The sequence below is a fragment of the Protopterus annectens genome, chromosome 7.part0, assembly GCF_019279795.1.
Source record: "Protopterus annectens isolate FY-2018-M chromosome 7.part0, PAN1.0, whole genome shotgun sequence".
Taxonomy (NCBI): Eukaryota; Metazoa; Chordata; order Ceratodontiformes; family Protopteridae; genus Protopterus; species Protopterus annectens.
The window spans coordinates 1,377,923,892-1,377,940,685 of record NC_056739.1 but is presented as its reverse complement, the minus strand read 5'-3'; the positions used below and the strand labels follow the sequence as shown (position 1 = coordinate 1,377,940,685).

Here is a 16,794-nt window from a genome sequence, read left to right as displayed (position 1 = left end):
GGTTATTTCGGAAATGCCGTGCTGTTTCGAATACATACACGTTTGGGCTTCAACCCTTTCACAAGATGACTTAACTTTACATGGTACCTACTTTAACAAAATGTTGACATTCTCAGTAAAACTTTTTCGCTTTATATTCCTTAAAGCGATACAAAGATAACTTGGCTTAACAACTTGTACTTGCAGCCCACTCAGTTTTTGGGTTATCTGTTACCAGGACATGATTTAGCAGGACCCACTACGATTCTTTAAATGAATCCGTTTCAATCATGAAGTTAGCACAGAGAGCAACAGATTGTTTAGAACGAGCAACATATTTGAACGTAATTGACAGTACGAGTAAGTGACAGTGTATAACAATGTCTGGGAGGCAGCCTTTGAGTGTGAGAGTAAGAGTAGTGACGTCACATGCGCCATATTGGAGTGCTGATTTTTGTCTCCGTGCTGCTCTTATCTGCCTGTTTCCTGTTGGTTTCGGGGGAAAGAGCGAGTCAGAAAATTCTTTAAATAATAATGGAAATCGACGGACTTCTGGAAGCCGTGAAAGGTATTTATTGGTTTCGTTGACTATTGCTTATTTTTAGTGGACAATACGTACATACAATGAAGGACAAAGTGGCGTTTGAAGGGGGGCCTAACTGATGTAGTACGTTGCTTGTAGTGGTTCTGCTCACCGCTCTTCTACACTGTTTTGTGTGGGAAAGCAGTTTTAAAGGGTATTGTAACGCAAGAATCCATGCGCTTTTGCTAGAATATGTTTTCCTTGATATAGGTCTTCGGTGTTTCGTTGATGAGCAATGTTCAGAATAGCTAGTGTAACTTTGTGACAAGCAGTGCGAGTTCATTTGAATTAATAAGTGAAATGTGAGTGAACAGTATATTGTATACAGTGTTGTTATGGATGGTTATACTTTTCTTAACTTTTTCCAGCTTTGACACAGAGGAGGGGGATTGTGTAATTTTGAGTGTTATGATATATATTTTTTTCCTTTCAGATTTTGAGAGAAAAGGGAAGAAGGAAGAGTCCCCTGTTTTGGACCAATTTCTCTGTCATATTGCTAAGACTGGTGAGGCACGGTAAGTTGAACATATGTGTTTACAACTGGGAGGCCTCTAATTATTGGAACAATAAGCGAAAGTGTTTGTTTTAGACTGTAAACATGATCATGAAGCTCTGGAGTTTCTCATCGAATGTGTTAAACATATTTGATATGATTTTAGTTTTGCTCTGTTGTACTCTTGCCGATGCTGTTTGTGTTATATGTTCTTTTGCCTGTGCTGTATTTGTTATGATACCGAGGTGGTATAATTTGTTTGTTACACTGACATTCTTGTACGGCAGTGACATTAATGGAAAACCGGAAATGGATTGGATGTGTGGACCTTGTATTGCTTTAAAAATGTGATCAGTGTTCTAGTAATGTTTACAGTCAAAGCTGTTTTACTCTAAGAAGATGGGAGAAACAAGGATGTGTTTGTTCTGGGACATGCATATTCATTTAAATTGGTTAATCACTTTGAAGTATGTTTTTATGTGTGACACTGCATTTAATTAGTCTACATAATTAAACGCAGCTTCAAGGAATCCGTTTAACTTCAAAGATAATCCGTATCTATTTTAGATGACTTGTGACACTGGTTGGAGTTTATCTGCTGTTGCATGCAGACTTCATACAAAACTCTTCTTGTTTAAGATAACTTATGTTTAATAGAATGTGCTTTATTTGGCCACATTGTATTTGTCCTGACATACTCCTGATAGTATCTACCTGTTTATTTACTTTTCTTGACTGGATTAATTTTCTTGGGTTTATGGCTTATTTTTTGGGAGACATAAAGGGCTGTTTTTATTCGCTAGTGCAGTTTTGCCAAAATGCAGCAAAACTTAAATTTTTGGTGATAAGTGTGATTTGAGATACTACCAGGTTAAGCAGATGGTTATTCTAACTTTTAATGTGTAGTCTAAAAGTATCCAGTGGCAGTAGTGTCTTGGTACCCAATGTGGAAGTGAAACCCATATACTTCTGATAATCCCAAATCCCTTAGTGAATGTTCTGTATTGTCACTAACACTTGTCATACTTATTAGCTTTTCTGATGTTTGACTCAAATTTTAGCTCTGTACCTCTTAATACCTCCTAAAACTGGTGACTTTTGGGGAAAAGTGGTGAATTTCACTTTATGATTCCTAATGATTGTCATACTTGACTTATTTTACTTCAGAAAATGTATTATAATTCATATTCTCTTCTGTCAGTGTGTGAAGGTAATATAGAAATATATAGGTTCATAGGTAGATACTGGGCTATCAGCCCTCAGGCCTATACAAGCCGAGCCAAAAAGGTACCCTGGCTTTTGCCACCCAAGAAAATTATTTTCCTGTGCCACTGTCGAGCAGAGCCACAGAGGTGATCCCCGGGGTGAATTTCCTATTTCCCATCAGTCATCAAGATTTTTCTTGAGTGCTAATGAGGAGCTCTGTTTGATATAGATAGGTAGTTTATTCCAGAGTATGGGAAGTCTCTGGGACAGGAATCTATCCCTCCAGCATGTTCTGTTTATTGTGGTGACAAGGTGTAGGTCCCCAGAGAGTGTAGCTCGAAGGGATTGGGATTTCTTTAAGTGTCCCTGATTTGTTGAGCTATGATACTGGTAATGGTTTCTTGGCTGCTCAGAAGCCAAGCACACCAAAGGTGATTGTACTGTAGATCTGTATGTTTTTGAGATGTCTAGAAACGAGTACTGCCATTCTGAAGAATGGTACAAGTTGTGTTTCACGTTAGTTAGCACAAGGATGGATTATATTTCTGTATGGAAGGCATGATTTGTTTGAAGTAATATTATTAGTATACTAATTTTATTAATTACTGTTATGGCAGTACTTCCTGTTAAAGGTGGTGTGAGCCTGCCAGTGTGCTATACTCTGCAGTATATTTTGCCTTTTGTTTCACTGTTCTTGGACTCCCCCTGCAACCATTTCTTCTGTTTGATTATCTGCTCAAGTACAGCTTTTTGGCTGTTCCTGTCTGTCAGAAGTCTGCTTTTTGGGAAGAAGTATTTGTTTTAGTGGCAATACTGTGTGAAAATAGAGGTGTCTGTACTGTGCACGTCAGTGTTCCAAAAAACATGAAATTTTCTCAAATTTGCATTTCTTGCAAGTTTTTATCCATCTTCAATACTGCTCATTGTTCTTAAGGGGACTGGTTGGTTATGCAGTGTTTGCATTAGTGGTTGAGAATTAAGTATTGGTAACTTGCTGTCACTTGTGAAATGTAAAGCGGTGATGTGCCTCTGGCAATCGGTTTCTGGGTTTTCATATGGAAGAGGAATTGGCTGATGCTTGAAGCTGTGCCATACCGATGGACAGTAAAATTGTGTTGCGTTTTTTTTTTTTTTTTGTTTTATTGCATTTCACCATTTCATTTATTGGATTCAGTGTTGCTGATAATGTACACACTTTGAGCAAAAGACTGTGTAAACACTTTTTTGGTTTTGCATGTTGCAAAGTTATGAACTTCTGAAACAATTATTTTATGTTTGTTTACTGGGGTTGGACATTAATAGCTGCTGACTGGGTGAAATTAATTCACAAACGGGGGGGGGGGGGAAGCAATTAAGTGTTCAGTAACAGGTATTTGAGAAATGCACACTTAATTGCATGTTTACATTATGGTGGAAATGTGGTGTAATGAGATTCGGGATGGGGAGGGTGAGAGTGATAAATAAAGGTTTTTAGTAAGTTTAGAGGGTGAGAGGCCCTTTGGTTATGTGGCTTGCTGTGTGGCGAGTAGAATTTGATATGTAGTGTCAGTGGTTCAACAGTTTGGGTACTAACCTTTTGTGCAGGAAGATCAGAAGGTTGTGGGTTCTATTCCTACAACAGGTAGTTGAATTAATTTTCCTATACTGTCACTACAGTGCACCATATAAAGTAGGATGCTGAACTCCTAAGTATGCCATCCCTCATAAGAGAAGTTAAACTGCGGTCCCATCTACCTGTTCTGTTAGTGCAAGGGGGTGTAAAAGATCCCAGGGCACACTTCAAAATAAGGGAAGTGCTCCGGTACCCTGGTCAAATTTCATTTCCCCCAGTCAGTATATGAATACCACCTTTGATCTTCCCTAATAAGTAGATGCTGGCCTAGTTTCTGTACTAGTATAATACATTTTTCTTGTTATACCATTTCCAGGCACAGCCCTGGTGAATAAACTTTCAAGTGTGGCATAATTATTGAAGGTAAAGAGTCCTGTTGACAAAACCATGAACAAATATGTTATTGGTAGAATGGAAAAAAAAACAAAGTGGGTTAATTTTAGTACTAAGTATAGGAAAGCAGAGGATTGAAGTAGAAGTGATATAGGTAAGAGGAGTTCAAGTAGTGTGCCAGTGGAAAAGCGCTTGCTGTCAGATTTTTGATGGTAGTATTATCTTTTGAGTTTGAAAAACAAAAAATACCACTAAGACACAGGTGGTTTAGTGCTTTCATTTGTTTAACACAGAACTTCTTCAGAAACAGCCATATCTCATAACAGTTGCCCAATTATACCATTATCAATTAGTTAAAAACAACCAAGCAAAATCTTAAACTCTTAATATACTGATTTGAAGTACTTTCTAGTACCTTTTTGAGTTTGCTCTAAAATTGGGGAAAGATTTATTTTAGGTGATGGAGAGGTATGTCCAGATTTTGGGTGCAAGAATGAGACGGAGTTGTTAATGCAGTTTGGTTTTGGAGGTCTGGAGTGGGGGGGGGGGTGGTAATTGGGAGAGGTTGCGAAGATTGTAAGAAGTTTTATTATGGAGTTTGGAAGGAAGTTTTATTGTGGAGTTTGGAAGAAAGGTAAGGTGGGAACTTCTGTCTGAAGCAGATTGGAAGACATCTGGCTTTGGAGGGAGTGGTGCATTGATGTTCCGGGGGGGGGGGGGTTGAAAATTAATCTGTATATTTACAGCGGACTGTAGAGTGGTTACATTATTTTAGAGGTTGTGGCTTTGATGGGGGAGGCCTTTATTCAAGTTGAGCAAGGACTACTACTTTGTTGCAGTTCTTGTTCACTTGGAATGAAAGGGAGACGTTTTCAAGGACAAAAAAGAGAATAGATCTATTTTCCATGTGGTCATGGAAGTTAAATGACTGGTCAAGCATTTATCCTAGGTATTTAAATGGTGTGGTTGTGAGATTTGCAATGTTGGGGGAAATTTTCAATAGTTTTTTTTTTTCCAGCTTTTTGTGAGGTTCTAAATATCTTACTTTTTGTGTTTTGTTTTGTTTTGGTTGGATTTAGGTGTAAGTTTTATTGTCATTTAACAATGAATTAAGCGAGTTAAGGTCACATTGAAGCTGGGTTTGGCTAGATGAATGTGTGCGACAGGGTCAAAGGATAATTTATGGTTATTTGAGTAAAGAGTGATTAAAGTTAAAGGTGTTAGAAGTTTAGCAAAGAGAAAACCGTGACATGAGTATTGTGTCCTGGGCCGCTCCTTTGGTAAAGAATGCTGGAGATGATAGGTATGAGTCAAAATGTGTCAGTATTTAAGAAGCCTTAGCTCCAGCACTGTCATCTGGTTCCAACTCCCAATTTCTTGGAGGGTGTGAAGGAGCAGGAGGTGGTCATAAAGATCAAAGGCTTTGGTGAGGTCAGTGAAGAGTGCTCCTTAAGGGTTTTTCTTTGTAAGTGACCATAATGCTATCATTGTGCTCTGGCCAGCCCCAAATCCATAATGTTTAAAGATTGAGGAGGTTTGTACTGTCGGATGTAAGTGGACTGTTGGTTTATAGATTAGTTTTTCAAATATTTTTCACAAGTGTAGGTGTGGAGATGGGGTGAAAGTGGGAGGTGTTTGTTTTTTTTTTTTAAGCTGAGGCTGTTTGGGAGGTTTCTGTATGTCTGGTGTTGTATTTTGTGTTTAACAGAAGTTACAAATTTAACAAAGGTTTGTGGGGTAAGGAAATCTTTGCAGAGTGAGATGAACCTGGGGGGGGGGGTAGGTTGTATGCACCAGGGATGCATTGCTTTCCAAGTTCAGCTTTTAAAAGTGGTGAAAGAAGATTGCAGTTCTTCAGGTGGGGAGCAGAGATTGAAGTTCTTCAGGTGGGGAGCATCTCCAGCCTTGTACTTAAATTATGGGAAAGTTGGTGTAGTGTAGCCTGGTTTTGGGGGCTGGAGTGGGGAGGATTGTCTGGGAGAGATGTGTTTGGTATAAAGTTTTGACAGTTTGGAATGAGTTAAGCTGGAGAAGTTTGAAGATGTGAACCTAGTAACAGGTCTACTCAGTCCTGCACCGAGTTGGTGATTTGTTTTTGATAGTAGTGTGGAGGATTTATTTATTTTCTGTTGAGGCTGTTTCTATTGATGGGTAGCCCATGTTTGAGTTGTGCCAGACTCCTTTGCTTGTAGCCGTCCTGGCATATTTGGATAGGTAGGGTGAAATTTTCCTAGCCCAGAAGAGTGAGTTGTCAGAGTTGCTTCTATTGGTATGCCACAATGCTATTGGATGATTTTTAAGTTTTTGGATGATGCCAAATAGCATTCTTTCTCTTTTTTTTTTTTTTTTTTTTTTTTTTTTTTGTGGGGTTTGGTTTTAGTTTGATGTTAATGAGATTGGAATTGAGAATGCTGATTTATTGTATGTTATACAGTGTGGATTGTCTATGCATCGTTAATTGTATTGTGGAGCTTTTCTTCCTGGGCCTCCACTAAAAATGTGCTCACCATGGCCCAGTGGACCATCCCGGTAAACTAATTGTCTATTTGCAGTTTTCATTTGAGTAATGGTGGACCTGAAAACTACCGTATCCTCAGTGTAGAGGATGAGTTGTACAGTAGGAAAGTCATAAGGTAGTTTTATTCATGAAAATAACAGAAGAGGGGCTAGACTAGAACTTTGGCGTACTCCCTTCTCATAGCCCACACCTCTTTCAAAAGGCGGAGCATAATTTAACTTTTGAAGAAATTGTTTCACAAGAAGTCTTGGAAACAGGTGATTTGACCTTTTGCTAATGTCGGTGCTCCTGAAGAGAGAGGAGGAGGAGTTGGTAGTTGATAAGGCAACGGGTATTCTGTCATGTGCCTTTGTCCACGATAAGGAGAATGCTGTCATTTGGGTGTCAAAGTGCCAATATTGTATTGTAATATGTTAAGATTCATGCAATTTTAGGGTAGGAAATGGTGTTGCTGAATATAGTGTGTGTGTGTGTGTGTGTGTGTAATGTAAAATATATATGGGATATAAAAAGTGTACACAACTCTGTTTTAAAATACCAGGTTTTCGTGTTATAAAATAATGAGGCCACAATAAATCATTTCAAAACTTTTCCCACCTTTAATGTGACATATAACCTGTACAATTAAATTGAAAAACAAAACAAATCTGTTTTGAGGAAAAAAAAAACCTACAATAAGCTGGTTGCATAAGGGTGCAAACCCTTAAACTAAAAACTAATACTTTGAATGCTAAAGATGCTTCAGCCTTCTTGGGTAGGAGTCTGTCAGCATGGCACATCTTAACTTGGCAGTATTTGCCACTCTCCTTGCAAAAGCGATCCAAATCTGTCAGATTGCGGGGGTATCTCTTGTGTACAGCCCTCTTCAGGTCACCCCACAGTTTTTCTATTTGATTTAAGTCTGGGCTCTGGCTGGGCCATTCCAAAATTTCTTCTGGTGAACCCATTCTGTTTTTGGATGTATACTTGGTCATTGTCATGTTGAAAGGTGAAATTTCTCTTCATCTTTAGCTTTCTAGCAGACGCCTGAAGGTTTTTGGCCAGAAGTGACTGGTATTTTGAAACTGTTCATAATTCTCTCCACCTTGACTGAAGCCCCAGTTCCAGCTGAAGAAAAGCAACCCCAAAGCATGATACTGCCACCACCATGCTTCACCGTGGGGATGGTGTTATTTTGGTGTTGCATAGTTTTGTTTTTGCACCAAACATACCTTTTTGGAATTGTGGCCAATAAGTTCAACCTTGGTCTCATCAGACCATAACACATTTTCTCACGTGCTTTTGGGAGACTTGGTGTATTGTTTTGCAAATTTTAGCCAGGCAGGGATGTTTTTTCTGTGTAAGAAAAGGCTTCCGTCTAGCAACCCTACCCCATAGTACAGAAATATGGAGAATACGGGATATTGTCGCATGTAGTACACAACCTGTACTTGGCAGAAATTCCTGCAGGCCCTACAGTGTTGCTGTAGGCCTCTTGGCAGCCTCCCTGACCAGTTTTCGTCTCTTCTTTTCATCAATTTTGGAGGGATGTCCAATTCTTTGCAACATCACTGTTGTCCCATATTTTTTCCACTTTTTTAATGACTGTCTTCACTGTGTTCCATGGTATATATAATGCTGAGGAAATTTTTTTTGTATCCTTTTCCTGACTGATACTGTTCAGCAATGAGATCCCTTTGCTTTGTAAGCTGTCTGTGAACCATGGATTTTGCTGTACAGGTAACTGAGTAAATGTCAGGGAAATCGTACTAGGACAGCTGGACTTACTTTATTTGGGGTTAATCAGTGTCTCTCTAATTGATGGCAGGTGTGTACCCAAGAAGACAGTGTTGTAATTAAATCAAACGGTGCACACTTATGAGCCAGTTTATTGCAAGTTTTATTTTTTATACTTTGCCCCAACAGATTCTTTTGTTTTTCAATTGAATTGTACAGGTTATAGGTCCTATTAAAGGTGGGAAAAGTTTTGAAATGATTTATTGTGGTCTCATATATATGTATTTTTTCCTAACGCCTTGCCAAAAGTGGGTGGGATGGAAATGGGGTGCAAATGTGAGGTGTTTGAGGTCATTAAAGCTATTAGTGGAACCGGAAAGTTTACTTTCACTGGTAGTGATGGTCCCTTAGTTGAATAGGTCTCTTAGTTGAGTAATGAAGGTAGAATGTGGACTAGTACTTATGTGGGTATGTTCAGCTTGTTGACTTAAGCTTGACTTGAAAGGAGCCCAAGTCCATAAGGTAAATTTTGTTTTAAGCACCCTTTTTGAAAGAGGGGGAGAAGTGAGTTTTAGTGGTATGTGGTGGAAAGGCATTTTAACTTGGATAGCTGAGGATTTGCTCTTGCAGTGCAGGCTGGCATCACTTCAGTGTGATAGGTAAGACCGTTACCAGTTATGTAAATGATGGCTTTTCAGCCTTTCATGTGAGTCATTCTGAGTTTACTGTTTTGACATGTCATATCCCACTGGTTAGGGTTACGTTTTGGAAGGATGGCGACAGTTGTGGAAAAACCTGGTATGGATAATAAGCTGGGAACCAAGTGTAAAAGATGTGTAGTTGTGGTTTTAACACTGAGAAAAATGAATTAAATAAGACCATTTACAAGTGCACATTGTGTAGAAGAGAGAATTTGGGTGTTGCGCATAAATTAAGCAGGCATGTTTCATTGCTTAATAAAAGGTTCATTTTCTGTGGTTGCTTCCAGGATTTTTATTTACAGCTGAGAGCACCTCAAGGACATTTTTATTTTGTTTAGGCATGTTGACAGTTATCACTCTAATTTTTACTTTTATGTTCTCAAGAATGAGCCTAATGTGGAGCTACAAGAACAAAGCTGAGTAGCAGTCTAGAAATATATAGCCTTTAGCTGATACCAAAATGTTTGTTTCAAACTTCCCTTACTATCACCATTTTTGGTTATGTCTTAATGAGTTCTTATTTCTACGCTGTTTGCGTACTGTGCTTTCCGTTTGCTATGAGTGCAAGCATTGGTCAGGCCCTGATATTGTGGACTTGCGGTGCACTTTGTCTGTGTGTATAATTTTTTATAATATTAAAATGCCAGGTTTTTGTGATATAAAAAATGGAGACCACTATAAATCATTGCAAAACTTTTCCCACCTTTTAATTTGACTTTTATAACCTGTGCAATTCATTTGAAAAACAAATCTGTTGGTGGAAAAAATGTAAAACACAAAAAACGTATAATAAGCTGGTTTCATAAATGTACACACCCATAAACTAATTTGTTGAAGCACCTCTTGATTTAATTACAGCAGTCAGTCTTCTTGGGTACACACCTGCCATCAATTAGAGACTCTGATTAACCCCAAATAAAGGTCAGCTGTCCTAGTAGAATTTTCCTGATCTTTATTCAGTTGCCTGCTACAGCAAAAGGCATGGTTCACAGAGAGCTTACAAAGCATCAAAGGGATCTCATTGTTGAAAGGTATCTGTCAGGAGAAGAATACAAAAAAAAAATTCCACAACATTGGATATACCATGGAACACAGTGAAGACACTCGTCAAAAAAATGGAGAAAGTATTGGGCAACAGTGACGTTGCAAAAAAACTGGACGTCCCGTCAAAATTGATGAAAAGACAAGATGAAAACTGGTCAGGGGGACTGTCAAGAGACCTGCAGCAACACTGAAGGAGCTACAGGAATTTCTGGCAAGTACTGGTTGTGTACTACATGTGACAACAATCTCCTGCATTCTCCATATGTCTGGACTATGGGGTAGGGTTGCAAGACTGAAGCCTTTTCTTACACACACAAACATCCAGGCTTATCCAAAGTTTGCAGAATAATACATAGACTCCCAAAAGCGTTTGGGGGAAAATGTGTTATGGTGCAATGAGACCAAGGTTGAACTTTTTCGCCAGAATTCCAAAAGGTACATTTGGTGTAAAAACACTTCACCATGGGGATTGTGTTCTTTTTGTGATGCGAAGCATTTTCTTCAGCTGGAACTGGGGCTTTAGTCAAGGTGGAGGGAATTGTGAACAATTCCAGAGGCCAGTCACTTTTGGCTCAAAACCTTCAGGCGTCTGCTAGAAAGCTGAAAATGAAGAGGAATTTCACCTTTCAACACAATGACCCCAAGCATACATTCAAATAAACAAAAGAATGGCTTTTCCAGAAGAAAATTAAAGTTTTGGGAGTGGCCCAGCCAGAGCCCAGACCTAAATCCGATAGAAAATCTGTGGGGTGACCAGAAGAGGGCTGTGCATAAGAGATTCCCTCGCAATCTGACAGATTTGGAGCGCTTTTGCAAGGAAGAGTGGGCAAATATTGCTAAGTCAAGATGTGCCATGCTAAGACTCCTACCCAAGAAGACCCAATGCTGTAATTAAATCAAAAGGTGCTTCAACAAAGTATTTAAGGATGTGCACACTTATGCAACCAGCGTATTGTACGTTTTATTTTTTTTTATATGTTTTTCCCCTAACAGATTTGCTTGTTTTTCAATTGAATTGTACAGGTTATAGGTCACGTTAAAGGTGGGAAAAGTTTTGAAATGATTTGGCATTTTAACAGGGGTGTGTAAACTTTTTATATCCACTGTAGGTTAATAGATAATAGATGTCTACTCGGCTAATGGCCCTGAAGCTTTTACAAGCCTAGCCCATAGGATTACTCTGGCATCATGCCACCCATTAGTTCTCAGTGTCTGAGTAGAGCCACTGGAGTGATCCCCTGAGTAAGTTTTCCATTTCCCCATTCACTCATTAAGATTTCTCTTGAAGAGGGCCAATGAGGTGCTCTGTTTGACATGTATGGGAAGTCTGTTCATAGCATGGGCAGCCTCTGGGTTATGAACCTGTCCCTCCAGCATGTTCTGTAAATTGTGGTAATGAGGTTGAGGCCTGTGGAGCGTGTGTTGCGGAGGGATTGGATTTCTTTAGATGTAGCATTTGTAACTGAGCTGGGTCAGAAATGGCTTTGTAAGTCGGCCAGAGATCATCTCTAAGTAGGTGATATGAGACGTAGACTAGTTTGAGTCTGTCCAAACAGGACAACTGTTTTAAGGCCTAGGATCATTTTTGTGAGGTACTTTTGCGGCCTCTCCAGTTGCAGATGTCTAGTGAGGTACATGCCAAATGAGGCACTGTACTCAATGATTGGCCTAATGAGGGAAGAGTATAGAGGGACAGTGACCTCTTTCTTCCTGGATGTAAAACCAGTGGATTACCATTATAGGTTCATAGGTTCATACTAGGCTATCTGCCTTAGGGCATTTATAAGCCTAGCCAGAATGTGTTTGGCTTTCGCCACCCATTTTAAATTTATTTTGCTATGCCCTTTTTCGTGGTTAGTATACTGTGCCTCTCTCTAATAGTGACACAGAAGTGACACCCGGGGTAAACCTACGATCTCCCATCCACTCATCAAGATTCCTCTTGAAGACAGTCAGTGAGGGACTCTGCCTAACCTGGACTGGGATTTTATTCCAGAGTGAAGGGAGCCTCTGGGTTATGAATCTGTCCCTCCAGCATGTCCTATTTATTTCAGTGCTGAGGTTCAAGTCTCTCGAGCGCGTAGCTCGATGGGATTTGGATTTTCTGAGGTGCAGCATGTCCATTAATTCTGGGTTGAACATGGCTTTATACGTCAAGCACAGATCGCCTCTGAACAGGCGGTATGCCACGGAGTAGAGCTGGAGTTTCTTTCCTGGCAGCATATCTGTTTGAGCCCTTTGATCCTCTTGGTGAGGTACTTTTGGGGTCTTTCCAGTTGCTGCAGGTGTCTGGTAAGGTACATCCCAAAAGGGGCATTGTACTCCATTATGGGCCTGATGAGGGATGAGTAAAGAGGCACGATGACCTCCCCTGATCTAGATGTGAATCCCTTCATGATTAGGTGGGCTATATAAAATGTTTTTCTAACCACTTTGGCCACGTGGTTGTCAAATGAGAGATTGCTATCAACTTGGGTCCCCAGGTCCCTAATTACTTCTTCCATACTTAATGGATTACCACTTATGTGGTAATTTGTGGGCACTTTGTTTTTGCCAAAGGGGATGACTCTACACTTTTTGGCATTTAGCTTGAGGCCATGGCTCTGGCACCAGTTGTCTGTTTCTATGAGGCCCTTTTGGAGGATGCTTGTGTCGGCTGGAGAGTCTATTATGGTGCCCAGTTTGCAGTCATCTGCGAACTTGGTCAGCCACAGTCCTTCTGTGTTGGCCTGTACCTCTGAGAAATATATACCGAACAAGAGGTCCCAGGACTGAGCCTTGTGGGACGCCACTTGTAACTGGTTCGGAGTCTGACATGGCTCCAGCAATTCTAACCATGTGGGTTCTGTCCTTGAGCCAGTTTGCAACCCATCTGGTGACATAGGGGTTTATATTTAAGCTGGTGAGCTTATCTATAATGCCCGAGTGGGGTATTGTATCGAAGGCTTTTGTGAGGTCCAGGTAGGCTGTGTGGACCACCTTCCCCTCGTCAGTGGCCTTGGTGATGGTTTCAAAAGAAATCGACCAGGTTTAAGAGGCAGGATCTGCCCTTAATAAAGCCAAACTGGGTAGGATCCAGTGTCTGTAGGTCCCCAATATCTTTATAAGGTCCATGATGATCCTTTCCATAGCTTTGCAAACCAAGCTAGTCAGGCTTATGGGGCGATAGTTTCCAGGATCCGTTGAGGCACCACCTTTGCGGAGGGGGACCACCGTTGCTGTACACCACTCTTTGGGTACATATCCTGTAGTAAGGCTGAGATTGAACAGTAGTTTTATGTTTGGGTTTAGCTCTTCTTGGAGGTCATGTAGGACGCAGCCTGGGACACCGTCTGGTCCCATTGATGCTGTGTTTTCTGCTTTGGAGAGGGCGTCTCTTACCTGAGTATCTGAGATGTCAGGGGGGCAGCACTCTGCTGGGATAGATATTTGCCCTTTTGGTGGTGAGGGGGGGAGAAGTTTGCGCTGAACCTGTCAGCTAGGATGTTGGCAATGTCTGTGGGTTTGGTGTATTTTTTTTTTTTTTGTCATTTTGTACCAATTCTGAGCATATCTGGGAATTCCCACCCAGGTTCCTAACATAACTAAAGAAAGCCTTGTGATTATCCTTGGTGTCCTGTGCAGTTTTTCTCTCGAAGCTGGCCTTAGACGATTTTATGAGTGCCCGTAGTATTTTTGCTAATACTGATCAGAGATGCCTTCCCTTTTTGGGATTTTGCTCTCTCATGTAATAGCTTCCTCCTCCTATTGTGTAGTTTGTTTATGGTTGGGGTCCACCAGACAGGACGTCTGCCTTTAGAGGATTGGGTCTTGGTTTTATTTGGGATTGCATGATCCATGCATTCCTGAAGGTATTCATAGAATGCGTTTATAAAGGATTCTGCGGTCTGGGCCATATTTTCCACAGGCCCGGGGGCTTTGAGGGATTCCACCTCAGTTTTGAGGAGTGTGAAATTTTGCTTTAGAGAAGTTTTTCACTGTGGTTTTCTGGGCAGGGGATGGGGTCGGGATGTGAATATCCAGTGAGATTAGTTTATGGTCTGATCTTACCAGTGAGGGATACACTTCTGGTCTGGAGCATAGAGTCCCCATGTTGGTGATGATCTGGTCCAGTATGTTTTCCCCTCTTGTGGGAGTGGTAACAAGTTGTTCCATAGCATTTGAGTTTATAAATTCTAGGAACCTTTGGGCTAGGGTGTTGAAGCTAGAGTAATGCTCCCAGTCTATGTTTGGGTAGTTGAAGTCGCCCAATATAATGGTGTTTGGAGAGACCTTCATTTTTTCCAGTGTTCTCAGGAAGGCCGAGTGGAGTTCCTGGGTTTGGGAGGGTGGTCTGTAGCAGGCTATAAACTGGAAGGCAATTTTACCCACTGTTAGTTGCACATAGTCTCTGATGCTTCGTGCTGTGCCACCAACCTGGAGGTGTGGGTATCTTTGACGAATATTGATACTCCCCCTCCTTTTGTGGTTCGGTCCAAGTTTTGGGGCCGAAAAACAAGGTATGAGTTATAACCTGGTAGTGCTGGGGTGCTCTCGGGAGCCTTGAACCAGGTTTCTGTTACTGCACAGATATCGATGTTCTCCATGCTAAGGAGAGTTTCGAGTGCATGCATCTTGAGGTTTAGACTTCTGGCGTAGCATTACTCTTAGTTTCTTATCCCTTGATACCTATGGAGGTGGGTTTGTCTTTTTGAGCCTTGCCTAAACAAGGCACTATGGGGGTAGCAAGAGCCTTTGCCAATATCCAAAAGCCCAGGGGTGATGGGTGCAAGCCGTCCCTAGTGAAGCATCGTGGCTTGTCGAGCATGTTATCCCAGGCTGACAGGCATTGGATCCCCTTTGAATGACACCAATACTTAAGCCAATTGTTGAAATTGATCATCTTGTCTTCATATTGTGGCATCATTCTTGGTGAGGGTAAGATGCTACTCAAGGTCAGAGTCATACCGGCCTGGGCTACATGCTCAGAGAGCTCCTCTGTCTCTCTTCATGTAGTCAGGGAGGTACGTCTCAGGTCATTCACACCAGCATGGACAATGACAGTCATATTTGTACTTGCCTTGGGAGTGACCTGAGTGCTTGTGTTATGTGGCGGATCCTAGCGCCTGACAGGCAGCTCACCGTGACCTTCTCCTTGTTCAGTCTGCTGAGCGGGATGTCAGTGTGCCTGACGATAGTCACCTATTACAAGTGTATCAGGTGTGTTTAGCTTTAAGGGCTGTGACTGTTCGGCACACTGGCTTTGTGAGCTATGTGTTGCACGTGTTTTGTTTTGGGGTAGCGGTTGCTTGGGTGTCTGCTTTGGAGGTCTCTGCTGCTTAGGCAGATTTTTATTTAGAGCCTCCGAGTATGCTTTTGTGTGTTTGGTTTGCTGTCGTGGTAGGTCTATGTGAGACTGGAATTGTAGTGTGTGGTTTCCTTTTCCTCCTGACTGGTTACGCCAGTACTGAGTTGAGAGAGCTTAACCTCCAGTTTGGCTATATGGTTGCATCTCTCACATGTGTAGGAATTTGTTGGGAGGAGGAGAGGGTTGTCTGTGTACATGAGGCAGTTGTAACATTGCCTCGATTCCCAGATTCACCAGCTGGGCCGGAGAGGAGATTGCCAACTGACCTTTGGACATGCTAGAATAGTATTGGGAATTCCTTTATAATTGAAAAAAAAAGGGCCAATGGGGAACAAGGTACTCAAGGGGAGTTTGTGAGGGTGTAGTGCTTTTAATCTTTTAGTGCTGACTTCTATAATTGCTTTAGTGAGCAAGTGCCAGGTAACTTAAATGCAATGTGCTGCAGGTAACTTAAATGCAAAAACGACAAACAGTAACTTTCATTCAAGTGAAACAAGGAAAATAAGTACAGTAAGCAATGCAGATGTCACTAGGGATCCACAGAAGCGCTGAAAAGCCGTGTTTTGGGTGGAATTAGCGTTTCAGGGAAATAACAAGCAAACAACAAGCATACAAACAAAGCTAGATTCAGCAGGCCTGATCTGGTCTATGCTACAGCAAACAAGGTGTACCAATTTCAGTAAGAAGCAGTTCAAATATGCAGGCACTATAAGCCTTTAACCAGAAATTCCCAGCTCAGAAGGGCAGAGTCCAGCCTCTCCTCCCACAAGAGTGCAGACCACGAACCCTCTTACTGTATCCAGGACTGTTAGTAAGCTTCTGAGTGGTACCAGAGTCTGCTCTTCAGTTTTTCTCTTAGATCTACTATTTCTCTCCTCTCATGCACTTAAGCTTTTTAGTCTAGCACTTCTTGTAGCAATTATTGTAGCACACAAAAGGACTACGAGCAACTAAACCTTCTACAAGGAAACGGATCCAGTACTTGTCAATGCCCACCCCTCCAGCCATGTCTAAAGGGCAGTTCCCTGTGCTTTCTCCTATTAACCTGGTGAACTTGGGCATCCTGAGGCAATGTAGCAACTGCCTCATGTACACTGACAACCCTCTCCTCTTACCTTCCAACACTTGGAGACTTGCAAGAGATGCACTTATATCCATATTGGAAGCCACACACACTCCAGCCACGACTGGAATAGCTGGTCAAGAGGCGAAGATCAACACTTGCACCACACTGCATGGAACACACAGCCCTCCAGAACACA

The 16,794-nt window shown here is 41.3% G+C and overlaps 1 protein-coding gene across 1 annotated transcript in view; it reads left to right on the top strand.

Moving 5' to 3' along the window:
- Positions 1 to 250: 250 nt before the first annotated feature.
- The window catches only part of PPP4R2 (protein phosphatase 4 regulatory subunit 2), a gene marked incomplete in the record, with an annotated part of 674,825 nt that continues 658,281 nt past the window's right edge, over positions 251 to 16,794 (top strand). The window contains 2 exon segments of the mRNA XM_044077974.1: positions 251 to 547; positions 996 to 1,077. Coding sequence (XP_043933909.1) covers positions 514 to 547; positions 996 to 1,077 — 116 coding nt within the window.